This window comes from Puma concolor, chromosome A1, assembly GCF_028749965.1.
Source record: "Puma concolor isolate L17-30 chromosome A1, mPumCon1.1.hap2, whole genome shotgun sequence".
Taxonomy (NCBI): Eukaryota; Metazoa; Chordata; class Mammalia; order Carnivora; family Felidae; genus Puma; species Puma concolor.
This window is the reverse complement of record NC_141667.1, coordinates 154,002,578-154,023,418: the sequence shown is the minus strand read 5'-3', so window position 1 is coordinate 154,023,418 and position 20,841 is coordinate 154,002,578. Positions and strand designations below refer to the sequence as shown.

Below are 20,841 nucleotides of genomic sequence, written 5' to 3'. Positions count from 1 at the left end.
ATGCTGTTGATGTTTATAGATTGATCTTCTATCCAGCAACTTTACTTATTTTTTAGTTCTGCTGGTGTGGAAAGCCTCATGGATATTTCCAAATTAATAGTCCTATTGTGGAATGTGTATTAATTCAGATCTTCCTCTGGGTCATTGAGGGGTAAATTCCTAACTCAGTTTTAAGTTCCTCATGCCCATTTTTTTTTCCTCTTTCAAGCTTAACTGTGCTTTAATTACATTTTACCCTGTGTGTCAAGACGTCTCTAGCAGGGAGACAGTCTGTAATAGTTCACTTCACCCAGATGCAAAAAACAAACATCTAGACCAGAGTTACTAAAAAGGGCTGGTCCTAGGCAAAAAAGAAAAAGAAAAAAAAGTTTCTAACAGAATATAAATCATATACTTCTTTCTTTATTGAGACAGTCTTACCAAGAAAAAAAAAGTCACCTTATCTAAAAAGCATACTTAGGAATGGGATTGATTTACATTCTTGCGTAAGCTCCTTATATCAACAGTCCATAGGCCATAGTCTGAGTAGCAAAGTCTGGATAGTTCATTTGACAGATGAAGCAATGTTTCCATCCTGAACAATTCTGTGTGGTTCAAGAGTTGCCCCATGTGTAGAGAAGCAATTAGTCAATATTTATTAATGATTTAATGCTATGCAAAGAGTGGCAGATGAACTGCTCCTGAGATAAATCCAAGATAAGCTCTTATAATTGAAGGCAAAATGTATTTTCTACACAATACTTCTATTTAGGAGTACAGGCTCCATCTACTCTAATACTGTCCTGTATATGATTTTCAACTTTCTGTCCTACCAGAGCTGAAATTTCAACCATCAGAATGAGAGCAAGGTGATTTTTTTCCCCATGCATTACAACTGAACCATTTGGTAAAGAGATTTTTTAAATGCATAAAGCAATTTAACTTATCTTTAAAGTAGAGAGATTTCTAGGTACCTTTAATTAAGGAAAAGAGAGCATTTAAATCAATAAATACAAAAGGTTTTATATTTTTTGAAATTTCACCAGGTAAAATAAACATGAATTATTTTATTAGAAAATATACCTGTTACAAAAATTTTAAATAAATAAGTTGCTGCCACAAAATTGCAACATAATACACAGTTTACTTTTTCTGTTACCCTCAGTAAAGGAAAATAATGTAAGAGTGATGATATGGGTAAAAGTAAACAGAGCAAAGAGGAGTGAAAAAAGATATGAGGGAAAGGAGATTTAGAGAGAGTAAAAAGAGAAAAAGTGCTTTCTTAAATGAGTTAGTCATATGAGGTCACCAAGAATGGTGACTAAGTTTCTACAATGAGAACCACATCATTTGGATGACTAAGTTTCTACAATGAGAACCACATCATTTGGATGACTTCATTGTCTTGGTGTCTTCAAGCCAGGGGTACAGGAGATGCTCATATTCTCGACACAAAGGCACCATCAGCAAGGTTTCGCTGTCCCACACTGGACCAGAAGAATCATGGAGTGATGGTCTTAACCCTGAATGGAGGAGTGCTCCCTCCCACTTGTCTACACTGGGACAGCAGGGAGCCAAAACGCTGGCATCTGGCAGCCTGCTTCAACTGCTACCAAGAAGGCTCAAAGACAATGGTCAACTCAGGCTTTTCTTCTTGAAGTATTTCTAATGCACATTTTGTATCATAATTGAAATACATTCCACACAACCTGTAAAAAGCAAAAGAGAGCCTTGGGTTCTACTCTTCAAAGAACACTCTCAGAGTTGTTTTGTTTTGTTTGTTTGTTTGTTTGTTTGTTTTTGTTTTTGCCTAATAAATCTCATCTCCTTACTTCCCTTAACCTAACACACTTCTAAGGTCTCTGATGCTACACCTCATGCCAAATGTTGTTTCTGTTATATTTTTAACCTTCAAGTTTGGAAATGTTTCAACATATGTAAATTTAGAGAAAATAGTATAAGGGATCCCCATATGCCTATTACCCAGATTTGACAATTAATAACTCATGGCCAATCTTGTTTTATCTATTGCCCCCCTACTCCTCACATCAATGGATATTACAAACACAGCATTTCATACATCTATAAATATTTAACTATGTGACACTAAATGAAGCCTTTTTAAAACACAACCACAATGCCATTTTCACACTGTAAAAAGTTAACAATTGGGTGTCTCAGTGGGTTAAGCACCCAACTCTTGATTTTGGCTCAGGTCAGGATCTCACAGTTCATGAGTTTGAGCCCCGTGTCAGGCTCTGTGTTGACAGTGTGGAGCCTGCTTGGGATTCTCACCCTCTCTCTGCCCCTCCCTGGCTCAAGCTCTCTCTTTCTCTCTCAAAATAAATAAACTTAAAAAAAATTTTTTTTATGTTAACAATAATTTCTTATTATCAACATATGTCCAATCAGTGTTTAAATTTCCTCAACTGACTGATACACTTTTATATTATGTTCATTGAATCAGGAGACATATGAAGCTCACACATTGCAGCCTCTAAAGTGTTCTTTGATACATTCTTCCCCTTTTTTATTTTTGTAAGTTTCCCTTGCAACTTAGCTAAGAAATCATACCATTTGTCCTGCATCATTTCTAACAACCTTGATTTGGTTGTGTTATGAACTCAATGTTTGTATTTCTCCAAAATTCATACACGGAAGCCCTAATTCTCAATGTGATGGTATTTGGAAATAGGGCCGTTGGGATATAATTAGGGTTAGATAAGGTCATGGGGGTGGGCCCTCATGATGGTATCACTGCCTTTATGATAAGAGATACACACACTCTGTCTCCCTGTCCCTGCCTTGCTCTCTTTCTGCCATATAAGGACACAGGAAGAAGGCAGCCCTCTGTAAGCCTAGAAGAAAGCTCTCACTAGAAGTGGAATTACTGGGCACTGTGATCTTAGATTTTCCGTATTCTAAAACTGTGAGAAATAAATGCCTGTTTGTTTAAGGCAGCCTGAGCTAATGAGATAGGTTGATTGGATCCATGGGCTTTTCAGCCTATTTGAAGCTTGTCCCTTACCTCCAGAGTGTCTTTCTGGGGTGGGTCAGGACTCCACATACAGTAATGTCCCTGGCTTCATCCTGACATATCCTACACTTTGTCCCTCTATTTATCTTAGCTCTGAGAATGTTGGCTTTCCTTCAGTAAACATGCTCCACTGTGTCTGCATAAGGATGCAATGCTGATCCAAACTTCTGTTTATTCAAACTTGCATTCCAGTTGGTTCTTAGCCTTGAGGTCATGAACAAGAACAGAAGTCCTTGTTATAATATAGAATTTATATTACTTGGTAAGATATAGATAATAAATGAAAAAGAAAATGATATAGCACGTAAGTATTCTGCTGAAATGATATAGCGTGTATGTATGCTGCTGATTAATACTACAGAGGAAAATAAAAAAAAAAGGCAAAAACAAGAAGGATATGCTGATCTGTTCTTTTCATTAGGATGGTCAGAGACAGACACGTAGAAGACCTTTAGGCAGAGAATTTAAGGATACATGGAAACAAGACATGTGGATATCAAAGGGGAGAGAGTTCTAGGCAGAAGAAACAGCACATGAAAAGGTGACCGTATTTTTGCAAAACTGCAAAGATATCAGTGGAGCACAAAGAACAAGTATTAGGAGAAGATGAATTTGCAGGAGCAACAGGAGCCAGATCACATGAGGCCTTACACAATACCATGAGTTTGTGGATCTTGAAATGTGATAGGAAGTCACTAGAGCATGTTGGTAGGAATGATATGATCACTGATTCATTTTTTTAATGTTTGTTTGTTTGTTTGTTTGTTTGTTTAGAGACAGAGAAAGAGAGCAAGCAAGCAAGGGAGGTGCAGAGAGAGGGAGGGAGAGAGAATCCCAAGCAGATTCCACACTGTCAGCACAGAGCCTGAGGTGGGGCTTGATCCCACAAACCATGAGATCATGACCTGGGCCAAAATCAAGAGTCAGATGCTTAACTGACTGAGCCACCCAGGTGCCCCTAACTCATGTTTTAGTTGCACCCTCCATCTGCCATGGTAAGAATACTACATGCAGAGGAGCCTGGCAGAATGCCACCAGAACAATCCAGATAAGAGGGGACAATGGCTTGAACCAGGGTACAAGTCATGAAGTTGGCAAGAAGAGATCAACAAGCAGGTATGTTATGAAAGAAGAGCTATTAGGACATGCCAACACGTTGGACATGTGCATAAGAAAAAGGTGTCAAAGTTGACACAGGATTTCTTTTTTAGCCTGAGCAATTCACAATGAGTAAGCGTTGGTGGAGATGGGAAAGAAGCAGGTGTTAGATGGGGTGGGGGGTATAATGCAGGCTTGAATTTGGACATGTAAAGTTTAGGTTTATTAGACAAATGGAAAGTCAGACTAGCGTTTGGACATGGAATTCATGCAGGTATAAATGGGGTGACAGAGGACATATACAATAAAGCCAGAAGACTAGATGATGCAAACACAAGATAGAGTTTAGAGAAGAAAAATTAGCTCAATGATTGCATCCTGGGGATGCAGCATGTGCAGGTCAGGTTGATAAAGAGAATCCGTAAAGGAGACTGAGCAGAAACAGCTCATGAAGTAGAAGAAAATCCAGGGTGTTGCCTCTAAAGCAAAGTGAGGGAAATGTCTTCAGTGGAGACTGTGATTGTCCTGACTGACCAAGGTAGGAGACTCACTAGGGAGTTCTTACTCAAGAGGTAATGAGTGGTATTACTAATAAGGAAACCCAACACTATGCAGATGAACTGACGTCTGTGGAATTTCCAATCTTGCTGATTCTGAAACTCTCTTTCCATTTGGAAGTCTTCAGAAACAAGACCTACAACACCCCACTGTGCAAAGACCTTGGCAATTACAGTGAACCATGGACTCCTCCAGTTCTGCAAAGTCCAGTCCCTTGCATAGCCATGTAATTCTATTTGGCAACTTTCATTGGGGCTTGGGTTTCTTTCAGGAAAATGAATGGAAACTCTTTTCACACTGAACTGAAACTTGATTTTCAAAGTTAATGTCTGCATAAAGTCTGGATGAAGTTAAATATGTGGTTCATGACTCACATTCCTTATGAGAAAAAAAAAAAAACCTCAGTCTGAGTACAAATGAAGCCCTCCCAGGTTTTGATAACTGGTCAACCTGTCCTTTGTACTCTGAACCCCACCACGTGAATCTCTGAAGAGCACACTTACTTCAGGCGTTTCAGGAGGCAGCCCTGCTGCCTCAGCACCTCACAGAGTAGCATGACCCCCAGATCACCAAGGTCATTGTTGCCTAGGCTCAGGTCCCGCAGGCTCTGGTTGGAGGTCAGAAGTGTGGAAAGGTCCCAGCAACAGTGTGAGGTGAGACTACAGTTGTCCAATCTGCAAGAAACAGGGTGATTTAAAGAAAATGTCCCCTTAGCCATCCCAGCAGGTGCCCCAGATCTCAGCCTGAAATGTTTCAAATGCACAAAAAGCACAGGATTAACAAACTTAGAATAATCCTCTGTGCCTGTGGTTATTCTTCTTTCCTTTTCAGATGATAGTATTTTTTTCCAGTCTACTGGATTGTGCAGATCAAATTAGGAATAGTAGTTTGTGAATTGATTTTTCCCCAATTCTATGCCTCTCCCTAAATTTCCCTAAAACACAAGTGTCATATATTTCTATTCTTTTGTGGTGAAATCCACAAATCCAAATCCAGTATTTACCTTTACATCACTGAGAAGTAGAATTCTTCCCAGGTGCATGATCCTGTAACAAGCCAAACCTTAGGAGAACATCATTACTTCTCAGGTACAAATCATTCTATCATTACCCCCCCCACACACACACACACATACCTTAGCCACCATGCATCCACATCATTGTAATAAGCTAAGGGACTGGGGCACCTGGGTGGCTCAGTTTCTTAAGCCGCCCTTTGTTTCAGCTCAGGTCATGATCTCACAGTGTGTGAGTTCAAGTCCCACATTGGGAGTTCAAACTGCACTGGCAGTGCAAAGCCTGCTTGTGATCCTTTCTCTCCCTCTCTTTCTGCCTTTCTCTCACTCAAAAATAAATAAGCAAAAATTAAAAAAAAAAAAAAAGCTAAGGGACTTACTCCAATATCTGAAGCTTGCAGCTGGGGTGCAAGAGGCCCTCACAGAGTAGCTTCACCCCTGTGTCTCCAAGAGCATTGCCCCTTAGGTAAAGGTGTGTGAGTTTCTGGTTAGTGCTGAGCACTGAAGACAGAGCTGGGCAGCAACCTGATGTAAGTCCCGAATTCATCAACCTGGAGAAGGAACAAGGAAAAGAGTCATCAGTGTTCAGACTTCCTTGAACATTGCACAGCTATCTCACCAGAGGAATCTCTTATCTAAAAAGCTACATCCTTCAACTTCAAGATGAGGAGCCAGCATCTTGGATACAATCTGAGGAGCACATGACTCCTTGTCTCTGGCCACATAAAAGAGACAAATAGTCTCAGCAGATGCTTGGCTGGGATCAGTAGAAGAGACAGAGCAAAAGCAAATTAATCCAGATTCCTTCCACATCCTTCTTCCTTCTTATGCATATTCCCTCTGCCATGCATGCTCCCTACCATCACATCTTCAAGAAATACATCCCAGGTTGTCTGTCACTGATAATTCCTACCACATTGCACAGACTTGCCTTATTTGACTCTCACATTAACTGAGCAAGTTAGCAGTGCCGCAGTAACTATTATGTATCTGTTACAGATCAGAAATCTTAGGTTTATCAAAGCATATGTTTCTCTTAGGGTCAAAGAGCAAGCGTTCAGTGGATGGGGGACCTAGACTTAAGCCTTCTAGTGCCATCTCACCTCTGTTGCCCCTTCTGTCCATATTCTTGTTGCTTCTGCCTTGGAAGGAGTCTCTCAGAGAATAAAGCTCTAAATTTGCATTACACTCAGTGGGATTAAGATTTTTGGTGTACTACACTTGGGTCAAGTTGAACATATTCTATCACCAACAGAAGCATGAGGGCTTTGAAGTAGAGAGCTACATCACTCCAGCATAGAAGCTCAGAGGGTGGTATACAGTATACAGAAAGCCACATATGCTAGGGCCTCAACAAAACCTTGACTTAAGAACATCTCATGCAATCATATTCTTTCCTTCCACAATCCTTAACAATGACATGCCTTTAAGCTCCAAGGTGTCTTAGAATCAGGAAAAATAGAAACATATAAAGTAGCATGAGCAGGTGATCAAAAGAAAACAGAAGTACTTGTTTTCCCAGTCAAGGATGAATCATAATTTAAAAAATAGAATAAGCAAGACAAAGAAGGGAATGAAGCCCAAAATGGAGGAGTAAAAACAAAACAAAACAAAACAAACAAACAAAAGGCAAGTTCTGAGGGGCTTCTAGTGAGTTAAGAATGGCCAGTTAAGAATAATTTTATCAGATGGACTCTATTTAACATGTACAAGGGATTTGCAGGATTATTGGCTGTTCTGAACTGAATGTTTGTGTCATCTCAGAATCATATGTTGAAATCTTAATCCTCAATGTGATAGTATTAGAAAGTATGGCCTTTAAGGGGTAAATAGGTCTTGAGGGTATCGTCTTCATGATGGGATTAGCACCTTTGTAAAACAGACCCCAGAGAGTTCCCATGCCTCTACTGCCATGTGAGGACACACCAGGAAGGTGGCTGTCTGAAAGCCAGGAAGAGAGCTCTTACCAGAAATCAGATGATCTACAAGCACCTTGATCTTGGGCTTCCAGGATCCAGAACTTTGAACATAAATGTTTGTTGTTTGAGTCACCCAGAAAATGGTATTTTTGTTACAGTAGCCTGAACAGACTAAGACATTGGAAAAGATGAACAACATTCCAGAAGACTGAAGATAGTCATCCAAAAAGAAAGGAAAGACCATTTGAAAGTTACAAAATGGCAAGCTTTGCCATCCTCCCCAGAAAAGGATTAGAAAATATATGAAACAGATGTTTGAGGAGCAGTGCACCATGAAGTGACAACAGTTACAAGCACAGGATGATTTTGTTGAGAATGAGTCACATATGAATTGTCAAAACATTGATAATATTGGTAACATTGAGACTGAGTGATGGGTACGTGGAGTGCATAACAAAATGTTTAGTCAATTGAACACCCAATTCTACCAACCAATCCACTTGATTCAACAGATGTAACCAACTTTGTATGTACATCTTGGTATCAAGCAATCCATTCAACTAAGTTCTACATTCACTGGGCACAGATATTTTGCCATGTACTATATTGTTAAATTATTGGGTTTTTTTAATTTTTTTAAAAAACATTTATTTTTCACAGAAAGAGAGAGAGACAAAGTGTAAGTGGGGGAAGTGCAGAGAGAGATGGAGACACAGAATCCGAAGCAAGCTCCAGGCTCTGGGCTGTCAGCACAGAGCCTGATTCAGGGCTCAAACCCACAAACTATGAGATCATGACCTGAGCCGAAGTCTGACACTCAACCAACTGAACCACCCAGGTGCTCCTGTCTTTTTTTTTTTTTATTTACTAATGATATGCCTTAGGTTATAAATATGTGTTCCAAAAAATATTTAAGTAAACTTAACATTTATTGAGGGTTTACTATATTTTTTGCCAAGACAATGACTTTAAACAGGATTATCACATTGAATTACTACAAAACCAAGATGCAGGTATTGTTTTTATCCTTATTTTTAAATGGAAAAGCTGAGTAACAGGGAAATTACTTGAAGAATAAGAAGAAGCTTCTTAGATGGACTGTGAGGGTGGGAGGGTATTTTGCATACAGGCAAAAGGAAGGCAGTAAGCAAGAGGAGGAAGGGTGAAAGAGGCCAGGTTCCTAAAACTAAAAACGAATTCAATATGACTCAAAATGGAGTGAACGGTGTGTTAGGTGAAAGGGCAGAAACAGTGATCTAGAGCTGGTCACAGATAGTTTCGTGTACCATGCAAAGAAACACAAACTTTGGAGGTTTTTGCTTTTGTTTTTGTTTTAAATAAGTGACTCAATATTATCAAATCTGTATTTTAGAAAACTCCTCTGGTGTTTGTCAAAAGAAAAAAGAAGGTAGAAGGAACTGAAAGTAAAGAAAATCGAGGATTTTCCTCTGTTTATTGGCTGATCAGCCTCTGGAAAGTGCCACTGTTCAACAAGGCAGTAAAGAAAGGACAGGCAGGCGACAAAGGGATGAGGGTAGGGAGTAAGTAATAAAAATTAAAGAATTTTGCAAATGCTTACCTTGTGGCAGTTGTGTAATATTGGGGGTAGGGGGTGCAAAATGCAACCAGAGATAAAGTTCTAAAGTTCAAGATATTTGGCTATGCCTAACAAAATATAAAATGCCTACAAGTGTTCCCTCATTAATTACACGTATAGGTATCCATCGCAAGAGAAATATCTACACATACATAAAGTTATATAAACAAGTATTTTTTTCAGGGACGCCTGGGTGGCTAAGTCAGTGAAGCATCCGACTTTGGCTCAGGTCGTGTCTCACAGTTTGTGTGTTTGGGCCCCGTGGGGGCCTCTATGCTGACAGCTCAGAGCTTGGAGCCTGCTTCCGATTATGTGTCTCCCTCTCTCTCTGCCCTTCCCCTGCTCATGCTCTGTCTCTCTCTCTCTCAAAAATAAATTGAAAACATATTTTAAAAAATTTTAAAAAACAAATGTTTTTCATAGTTACTTGTAATAGTAAAAAGGGAAAAATTCATCCAAAGGTTCACTATTCAATAAGAACTTAAATCAATCACTATAATGAATATTATGTAATATTATGCCCAAATCTGTATATACCAGCATGGCAATAAATCCCTGATAAATTTAAGAAGAAATAATAAGAAAGCATTCATATTATGATTCTGGTTTTGACAGATAGTATTATGGGTTGAATTATGTTCCCCAAAACCTTATATGCTGGAGTCTGAACCCCCAGTACCTCAGAATGTGACCTTATTTTAAAATAAGGTCATTGAAGATGCAATTGGTTAAGAAGAAGTCAAGAAAGTGAGCCCTATTTCAACCTGACTGGTACCTTCTATATCTATAACAGGGAAATTTGGATACAAAGACACACACCAACACAGAGACAATACCATGTAGAGATGAAAGCTAAGAGGTGATGCATTTGTAAGCCCAGGATGTGGAACATTGCCAGCAAACCAGCAGAAACTGAAAAAGATGTATGAAATTGATTCTTCATCACAGCCCTAGGAGGAACAAACTCTGCCAACATTGGGATCTTGGACTAGTAGCCTATACTGCTGGAAGACAATAGATTGTGGTTGGAACATTCACACCAACTACAGCAGAATACACATTCTTTTCACATGTACACAGAGCATTTTCTAAAATAGATCATATGTTAGGCCACAAAACAAGTCTTAGCAAATTCAAAAAGACTGAAATAATGCCAAGTATCTTTTCTGACCACAATGGTATGAAAGTACAAATCAATAACAGGAGAACAACTGAAAATCCAAGAATACAAGGAAATCAAATAACTTTCTCCTGAACAGCCAACAGGTTTAAAAAATTTGCTGGAGAAATTAAAAAAAAAAAAAAGAAGAAAGAAAAACAAAACAAGAAAAACAAAAATGGAAACACAACATACCAAAACTTACAAAATATGGCAAAATCTGTTCTATTCCAAAAGTTTTTTTTTTATTTTTTTAATTTTTTTTTCAACGTTTATTTATTTTTTGGGACAGAGAGAGACAGAGCATGAATGGGGGAGGGGCAGAGAGAGAGGGAGACACAGAATCAGAAACAGGCTCCAGGCTCTGAGCCATCAACCCAGAGCCTGACGCGGGGCTCGAACTCACGGACCGTGAGATCGTGACCTGGCTGAAGTCGGACGCTTAACCGACTGCGCCACCCAGGCGCCCCTCTATTCCAAAAGTTTTTAGCTATAAATGAATATATCAAGAAAATTGAGTGATCCTAAAAAAATCTAACTTCACATATCAAGGAACTAGAATAAGAACAAACTGAATCCAAAGTTACCAAGAGGTGGGGCACCTGGGTGGCTCAGTTGGTTAGGCGACAGACTTCGGCTCAGGTCATGATCTCACAGTTTGTGAGTTCAAGCCCCGCATTGGGCTCTGTGCTGACAGCTCAGAGTCTGGAGCCTGCTTCAGATTCTGTGTGCCTTCCCCTCTCTCCACCCCTCCTCTGCTCATGCTCTGTGTCTCAATAATAAATAAATGTTAAAAAAAATTTAAAAAAATTAAACTTCAAAGTTACCAAGAGGAATAAAGTAAAAAGATTAGAGAGAAATAAAAAAAAAAAAAAGAAAACAGGAAAACAATAAAAAAAGATGAACAAAACAAGAGTTGGTTCTTTGAAAAGATAAACAAAATTGATAAAACTTTAGCTAGACAAACCAAGAAAAAATGAGAGAACCCAAATCAACAGCATTATAATTGAAAGAGGAGACATTACAACTGACACCACAGAAATATAAAGGAGCATTAGAGGTTACTATGAAAAACTATACCCAATAAACTGGACAACTTAGAAGAAATGGAAAAATTCTTGAAACATCCAACTTACCAAAACTGAACCAAGAAGAAATAGAAAATCTGAACAGATCAGCTACTACTAAGGAGATTGAAATAGTAATCAAAAAACTCCCAACAAAAAAAGGCTTAGGACCAGATAGGTGCATTGATGAATTTTGTCATCATTTAAAGAATTAGCAGCAATCCTTCTCAAACTTTCCCAATCAGAGAAACTCATTTTTGACGCTAGTATTACCCTGATACCAAACTACATAGGATACTACAAGAAAACCACAAGCCAATATTCTTCATGAATTTAGATGCAAAAATTCTCAACAAAATAATAGTAAACTGAATTCAGCAGCACATGTAAAGTATTATTCACCAAGTCAAGTGGAATTTATCCCTGGGATGACAGGATGGTTTCACATATGCAAATCAATAAATGTGATGAATTAGAGCAATAAAATGAGAGACAATTTGATTTTCTCAATAGAAGAAAAAACATTTAACAAAATTCAACATCCATTCAAGATTAAAAAACTTTTGCCAAATTAGGCATATAAGAAACGTATCACAACATAATAAAGGCTATATATAACAAGCCCATAGCTAACATCATAGTCAATGGTGAAAAATTGAAACCCTTTCCACTGTGATCAGGGACAAGAAAAGAGTGCCCACTCTTTGCATTCTTATTCACCTAATACTCAAAATCCTAGTCAGAACAAGCAGGCAACAAAAATAAATAGAAGGCATCAGAATTAGAAAGGAAAAGATAGATTTTACTCTATTTACATATGATGTGATTATATATATATATATATATATATATATATATAAAACAAAAGATTCTGGGGCGCCTGGGTGGCGCAGTCGGTTAAGCGTCCGACTTCAGCCAGGTCACGATCTCGCGGTCCGGGAGTTCGAGCCCCGCGTCAGGCTCTGGGCCGATGGCTCAGAGCCTGGAGCCTGTTTCCGATTCTGTGTCTCCCTCTCTCTCTGCCCCTCCCCCATTCATGCTCTGTCTCTCTCTGTCCCAAAAATAAATAAACGTTGAAAAAAATTAAAAAAAAAAAAAAAAAGATTCAACAACAAAAAAAAAAAATTAGACCTAATCAAAGTTGCAGGGTAGAAAATTTACATACAGAAAAAATAACCCAGAGGACCGGGAGATGGCGGTGTAGGAGGATGCTGGGCTCACCACATCCTGCTGATCACTGAGCTTCCACCCACATCTGCCGAATTTACCCAGAAAATCACCAGAAGACTAGCAGAACAGACTCTCTGGAGCCAAGCTTAGAGGGGAGGCCCACGGAAGAGGGGCCCCTCCGGAAGCAGACCACCAAAGGCAAAGGGAGCTGAGGCTGCCCCTCCCACCACTGTGCCCTTGCAGATCCACCCCAGATAATAGGCCAGATCCCAGCTAAGCAGCACCACAAGACTGGCAGTGTGCAAGTAGCCCAGACAGAGGCCTCACCACCCCACAGTGAGTCCTGCCCCTGGGAGAGGGGAAGATAAGGTACACACCAGTCTGACAGTGACCCTAGCGGTGAGCTGGGAGCAGACATCAGGTCTGACTATGGCCCCGCCAACCAACCAACACAAGTTACTCCAGACAGCATGGGGGAAGAGCCCTGCAGTTCCCCGCCACTCCAGGGACTATCCAAAATGACAAAACAGAAGACTACTCCTCAAAAGAAATTCCAGGAACTAGCAACAGCTAACGAACTGATCAAAAACGATTTAAGCAATGTAACAGAAAATGAATTTAAAATAATAGTCATAAAATTAATCGCTGGGCTTGAAAAATGTATAGAGGACAGCAGAGAATCTATTACTACAGAGATCAAGAGACTAAGAAACAGTCAGGAGGAGCTAAAAAATGCTATAAATGAGCTACAAAATAAAACAGAGACGAGCACAGCTCGGATTGAAGAGGCAGAGGAGAGAATAGGTGAATTAGAAGATAAAACTATGGAAAAAGAAGAAGCTGAGAAAAAAAGAGATAAAAAAATCCAGGAGTATGAGGGGAAACTTAGAGCACTAAGTGACATAATTAAAAGAAATAATATATGCATAATTGGGATTCCAGAGGAGGAAAAGAGAGGGAAAGGTGTTGATGGTGTACTTGAAGAAATCATAGCTGAGAACTTCCCTGATCTGGGGAAGGAAAAAGGCATTGAAATCCAAAAGGCACAGAAAACTCCCTTCAGACGTAACTTGAATCGATCTTCTGCATGACATATCATAGTGAAACTGGCAAAATACAAGGATAAAGAGAGAATTCTGAAAGCAGCTAGGGATAAACATGCTCTAACATATGAAGGGAGACTGATAACACTCGTGACGGATCTGTCTACTGAAATGTGGCAGGCCAGAAAGGAATGGCAGGAAATCTTCAATGTGATGAACAGAAAAATATATGCAGCCAAGAACCCTTTATCCAGCAAGGCTGTCATTCAGAATAGAAGGATAGATAAAGGTCTTCCCAAACAAACAAAAACTGAAGGAATTCCTCACCACTAAACCAGCCTTACAAGAGATCCTAAGGGGGATCCTGTGAGACAAAGTACCAGAGACATCACTGCAAGCATGAAACCTGCAGACATCACAATGACTCTAAACCCATATCTTTCAATAATAACACAATGTAAATGGACTAAATGTGCAAACCAAAAGACATAGGGTATCAGAATAAAAAAAAAAAAAAAAAAAAAAAAACAAGACCCATCTATTTGCTGTCTACAAGAGACTCATTTTAGACCTGAGGACACCTTCAGATTCAAAGTGTGGGGATGGAGAACTATCTATCATGCTACTAAAAGTCAAAAGAAAGCTGGAGTGGCTATACTTATATCAGACAAACTAGACTTTAAATTAAAGGCTGTAACAAGAGATGAAGAAGGGCATTATAGAATAATCACAGGGTCTATCCATCAGGAAGAGCTAACAATTATAAATGTCTATGCGCCGAATACAGGAGCCCCCAAATATATAAAACAATTACTCATAAACATAAGCAACCTTATTGATAAGAATGTGGTCATTGCAGGCTATTTTCCTACTTCAATTACAACATTGAATAGACCATCTAGACAGAGGATCAATTAAGAAACAAGGGCCCTGAATGATACACTGGATCAGAAGGACATGTTAGATATATTTAGAACCCTGCATCCCAAAGCAACAGAATATACTTTCTTCTCGAGTGCACATGGAACATTCTCCAGGATAGATCACATACTGGGTCACAAAACAGCCCTTCATAAGCATACAAGAATTGAGATCATACCATGCATACTTTCAGACCACAATGCTATGAAGCTTGAAATCAACCACAGGAAAAAGTCTGGAAAACCTCCAAAAGCATGGAGGTTAAAGAACACCCTACAAAAGAATGAGGGCATCAACCAGGCAATTAGAGAAGAAGTTAAGAAATATATGCAAACAAATGAAAATGAAAATACAACAATCCAAACGCTTTGGGATTCAGCGAAGGCAGTCCTGAGAGGAAACTACATTGCAATCCAGGCCTATCTCCAGAAACAAGAAAAATCCCAAATACAAAATCTAACAGCATACCTAAAGGAAATAGAAGCAGAACAACAAAGACACCCAAACCCAGCAGAAGAAGAGAAATAATAAAGATTAGACCAGAAACAATGTAGAATAAAAAAAAAACACAAAAACAACTGTAGAGCAGATCAATGAAACCAAGAGTTGGTTTTTTGAAAAAATAAACAAATTTGATAAACTTCTAGCCAGGCTTCTCAGAAAGAAAAGGGAGATGACCCAAATAGATAAAATCATGAATGAAAATGGAATTATTACAACCAATCCCTCAGAAATACAAGCAATTATCAGGGAATACTATGAAAAATTATATGCCAACAAACTGGACAACCTGGAAGAAATGGACAAATTCGTAAATACCCACACACTTCCAAAACTCAAACAGGAAGAAATAGAAACTTGAACAGACCCATAACCAGCAAAGAAATGGAATCAGTTATCAAAAATTTCCCAACAAATAAGAGTCTGGGACCAGATGGCTTCCCAGGGGAGTTCTACCAGACATTTATAGCAGAGATAATACCTACCCTTCTCAAGCTATTCCAAAAAAATAGAAAGGGAAGGAAAGCTTCCAGACTCATTCTATGAAGCCAGCATTACTTTGATTCCTAAACCAGACAGAGACCCAGTAACAAAAGAGAACTACAGGCCAATATCCCTGATGAAGATGGATGCAAAAATTCTCAATAAGATACTAGCAAATCGAATTCAACAGCATATAAAAAGAATTATTCACCATGATCAAGTGAGATTCATTCCTGGGATGCAGGGCTGCCTTAACATTTGCAAATGAATCATTGTGATACATCACATTAACAAAAAAAAAAGAGAAGAACCATATGATCCTGTCAATCAATGCAGAAAAAGCATTTGACAAAATTCAGCATCCTTTCTTAGTAAAAACTCTCGAGAAAGTTGGGATAAAAGGAAAATACTTAAACATCATAAAAGCCATTTATGAAAAGCCACAGCTAATATGATCCTCCATGGGGAAAAACTGAGAGGTTTCTCCCTGAGATCAGGAACACAACAGAGGTGTTCACTCTCACCGCTGTTGCTTAACATAGTGTTGGAAGTTCTAGAATAAGTAGTCAGACAACAGAATTAAATCAAAGGCATCAAAATCAACAGAGATGAAGTCAAGCTTTCACTTTTTGCAGATGACATGATAGTATACATGGAAAACCTGATAGACTCCACGAAAAGTCTGCTAGAACTGATACATGAATTCAGCAAAGTCGCAGGATACAAAATCAATGTACATAAATCAGTTGCATTCTTATACACTAATAATGAAGCAACAGAAAGACAAATAAAGAAACTGACCCCATTCACAATTGCACCAAGAAGCATAAAATACCTAGGAATAAACCTAACCAAAGATGTAAAAGATCTGTATGCTGAAAACTATAGGAAGCTTAGGAAGGAAATTGAAGAAGATACAAAGAAAAGGAAAAACATTCCATGCTCATGGATTGGAAGAATAAATATTGTCAAGATGTCAATACTACCCAAAGCTATCTACACATTCAATGCAATCACAATCAAAATTGCACCAGCATTCTTCTAAAAGCTAGAACAAGCAATCCTAAAATTCATATGGAACCACAAAAGGCCCCGAATAGCCAAAGTAATTTTGAAGAAGACCAAAGCAGGAGGCATCACAATCCCAGACTTTAGCCTCTACTACAAAGCTGTCATCATCAAGACAGCATGGTATTGGCACAAAAACAGACACATAGACCAATGGAATAGAATAGAAACCCCAGAACTAGGCCCACACAAGTATGGCCAACTAATCTTTGACAAAGGAGGAAAGAATATCCAATGGAAAAAAGACAGTATCTTTAACAAACGGTGCTGGGAGAAGTGGACAGCAACATGCAGAAGAATGAAACTAGACCACTTTCTTACACCATTCACACAAACAAACTCAAAATGGATGAAGGACCTGAATGTGACACAGGAAACCATCAAAACCCTAGAGGAAAAAGCAGGAAAAAACCTCTCTGACCTCAGCCGCAGCAATTTCTTACTTGACACATCTCCAAAGACAAGGGAATTAAAAGCAAAAATGAACTATTGGGACCTTATCAAGATAAAACCTTCTGCACTGCAAAGGAAACAACGAACAAACTAAAAAGTGGAATGGGAAAAGATGTTTGCAAATGACATATCAGACAAAGTGTTAGAATCCAAAATCTGTAAAGAGCTCACCAAACTCCACACCCGAAAAACAAATAATCCAGTGAAGAAATGGGCAGAAGACATGAATAGGCATTTCTCTAAAGAAGACATCCGGATGGCCAACGGGCACATGAAAAGATGCTCAATGTCACTCCTCATCAGGGTAATACAAATCAAAAGCACACTCAGATACCACTTCACACAAGTCAGAGTGGCTAAAACAAACAAATCAGGAGACTATAGATGCTGGCGAGGATGTGGAGAAAGGGGAACCCTCTTGCACTGTTGGTGGGAATGCAAACTGGTGCAGCCAGTCTGGAAATCAGTGTTGAGTTTCCTCAAAAAATTAAAAATAGGTCTACCCTATGACCCAGCAGTAGCACTGATAGGAATTTACCCAAGCGATACAGAAGTACTGATGCATAGGGGCACTTGTACCCCAATGTTTATAGCAGCACTCTCAACAATAGCTAAATTATGGAAAAAGCCTAAATGTCCATCAACTGACGAATGGATAAAGAAATTGTGATATATATACACAATGGAATACTACATGGCAATGAGATAGAATGAAGTATGGCCTTTTGTAGCAACATGGGTGGAACTGGAGAGTGTTATGATAAGTGATATGAGTCATACAGAGAAGGACAGATTCCATGTTTTCACTCCTATCTGGATCCTGAGAAATTTAACAGAAGACCATGGGGGAGGGGAAGGAAAAAAATGGTTAGAGAGGAAGGGAGCCAAAACATAAGAGACTCTTAAAAACTGAGAACAAACTGAAGGTTTATGGGGAGTGGGAGGGAGGGGTGGGTGGGTGATGGGTATTGAGGAGGGCACCTTTTGGGATGAGCACTGGGTGTTGTATGGAAACCAATTTGACAGTAAATTTCATAATAAAAAAAAAAAGAAACTAAAAACAAAACAAAACAAAAGCCAAACAACAATAAAACAATAGAGCAGATCAATGAAATCAGGAGCTGTTTCTTTGAAAACATTATTAAAACTGATAAACCTATAGCCATACCTACCTAAAAAAAAGAAAAGAAAGAGAAAATACCCCAATAAATAAAATCACAAATGCAAGAGGAGAAATAGCAACAACACCACTGGAATAGAAACAATCATAAGAGAATATTATGAAAAACTATATGCCAACAAATTGGACAACCTGGAAGAAATGTTTAAATTCCTACAAAAATATAAATTACCAAAGTTGAAACAAGAAGAAATAGAAAACTTGAACAGACCCATAACCAGCAAAGAAAATCTACCAGTTGCCAAAAATCCCCCAACAAACGAAAGTCCTGAGTCAAGTGGCATCACAGAGGAATTCTACCAAACACTTAAAGAGTTGATACCTATTCTTGACAAACTATTCCAAAAAATAGAAAAGGAAGATGTAACTCATTCTATAAGGCCAGCATTACCCTGATACCAACATCAGACAAAGACTCACTAAAAAAGGCAATTATAGGTCAATATCCTTGATGAACATGGATGCAAAAATTCTCAAATACTAGCAAACAGTATATAACAGTATATTTAAAAAAATCATTTCAGGGAGTAGTTAAGTAGGGAGACTGTGATTCTCTTCCCTCAAACACAGCTATATTGAGGTCTGATTACTTAGAACACCCAGGAAATCAATCTGCAAAGGGGCAGAAGGATCTCTACAGTTGGTGGGAGACAGCATGGCAGGTGCAAGGATGTGATTTAGGGGAGAGAAAAATGGCAGTACCACAGAGAGGATGGAAACTTTTCCATGGAGAGATGAAAGAAGAAAAAGAGAAAGGGGTGGAGAAAGTGCAGTATCGAGTTAGCACAAGAGGAAAACTTCTCTGGACCACAGACTGGGGATCAAAAAGTATTGAGTTCTCCAGTTCTTTTTTGAAAATAGCATTTGGAGCTCAAATCCTGAGGTTTTGGAAGTCCATGACTTTTTCTGGAATGGAGCTGAGGCTTGTGCTCCTGGGGTGGAAGAAGCTGGCCCCAGAGTGCATAGTATGGTGTAGAGAACTCTGGGATGAACTGGGAGAGAAAAGTCCTCTCCCTTGACTACTTTTGGAAAAGAGTTTATTGCCTCCACAAGGACAAAAGACCCTTCAGATTCCAGCCAAAGGCCTTTCATCAGCAGGATGGAGAGGCTCTACTCTCCATCCTGGAGAGGAAAGGAGTGGATCCGTGCTGTGTCAGGTCCTTTAAGACTTTAGGTTTTGAATCCCAGCTGCACACCCAAGAATAAAAGCAAGAGAGCTTTGGCACAGGGAAATCTGACTTCCCTTGCCCTTCTATGATGGCTGTCTGGACAGTGGGGGTTGAGATCCCCACTCCAAGGTCAAGAGATTGGGGTGGTGCCACTTTCCCCCCAACACCAAAATAGTGGGGCTTCAGAGAGCAACACATGGACCGCCAATGGAAGCAGGACCTGCTTACACCAACCCTGCCCCTCTGTGCCTGAAAACTTCTTATTTACTGGGCAGGACTGATTCTGAGCCAACATGGCCACCCTCTCCTCCAGACCAGCATGGCTGGCCACTATCCCCCACCCCCCAGGAGCCAACAGACAACTTTTTGTTCTTTTTTCCTCCCTGTTCTCTTTTTCTTTTAGAATCAGGCTCATAGTTCCTTTTTTTCCCCATTTCCTTTTTTTTTTCTTTTTCTTTGATCAGGCTTTTTTATTCTTTTCTTTTTTATTCTGTTTTCTTTTCTCCTGCTTTTTTCTATTTTTTTTCATTTCTCTTCCTTTGAAATCAGTCTTTTGGTTGTTTGATTCTCTGTTGGGTTTCTTTTGTTTCTTTTCCTTTTCTCTATTTTTGGAATAAGCCTTTCCCCCTTGCTTTTTACCCCCAGGGTTATTTTAACGAACAAATCAAAGCACACTTAGGTAAAGGACTTAACACTTCACTACTGCAAGCAAGGAAGAGATCTTCAGAGGACCCGCCAGTGGGATAGACCAGCCAAAACACAATAGCAGAGTGCACACAGCATACACCAGAAACAATTCCTGGAGTTCCAAGCCCTGGACAGTGTATAACCCATTTTTATATAGTAGTACTCTCAGGAGCAGGACACATAACATGCTTTTAAAACATGCAAAAAACAGAAATTTAGCCAAAATGACAAGACAGGGGAATTCTTCCCAAAGAAAGGTCAAGAAGAAATCACATCCAGCTTGTATCTTGCTCAAAACAGATATAAGCAATATAGATGAACAAGATTTAGAACAACAGTCATAAGGGGAGCCTGGGTGGCTCCGTTGGTTAGGTGTCTGACTTCAGCTCAGGTCATGATCTGACAGTTTATGAGTTCAAGCCGGCATCAAGCTCTGTGCTGACAGCTCAGAGCCTGGAACCTGCTTCAGATTCTGTTTCTCCCTCTTTCTCTGCCTCTCCCCTTCTCACACTCTGTCTCTTTCACTCTCTCTCAAAAATAAATAAAAATTAAAAAAAAAAGAACAACAGTCATAAGATTCATACCTGGGCATAGAAGACACCAGAGAAATCCTTGATACAGAAATCGAAGGCCTAAGAATTAGTCAGGATGAATTCAAAAATGCTATAGCTGAGATGCAAAATAAACTAGATACAGTGACAGTGAGGATTGAAGAAGCAGAGGAGACAATAGGTGAA

At 39.2% G+C, this 20,841-nt stretch overlaps 1 protein-coding gene across 1 annotated transcript in view; it reads right to left on the bottom strand.

The window, feature by feature from the left end:
• Positions 1 to 1,341: 1,341 nt before the first annotated feature.
• Positions 1,342 to 20,841, bottom strand: part of NLRP3 (NLR family pyrin domain containing 3) — a 53,334-nt gene continuing 33,834 nt past the window's right edge. Inside the window, exons 8-10 of the mRNA XM_025920220.2 lie at positions 6,068 to 6,238; positions 5,176 to 5,346; positions 1,342 to 1,688 (exon numbers count right to left, since the gene is read on the bottom strand). Coding sequence (XP_025776005.2) covers positions 1,589 to 1,688; positions 5,176 to 5,346; positions 6,068 to 6,238 — 442 coding nt within the window. The 3' untranslated portion in view covers positions 1,342 to 1,588. The remainder of the gene's footprint in view (positions 1,689 to 5,175; positions 5,347 to 6,067; positions 6,239 to 20,841) is intronic.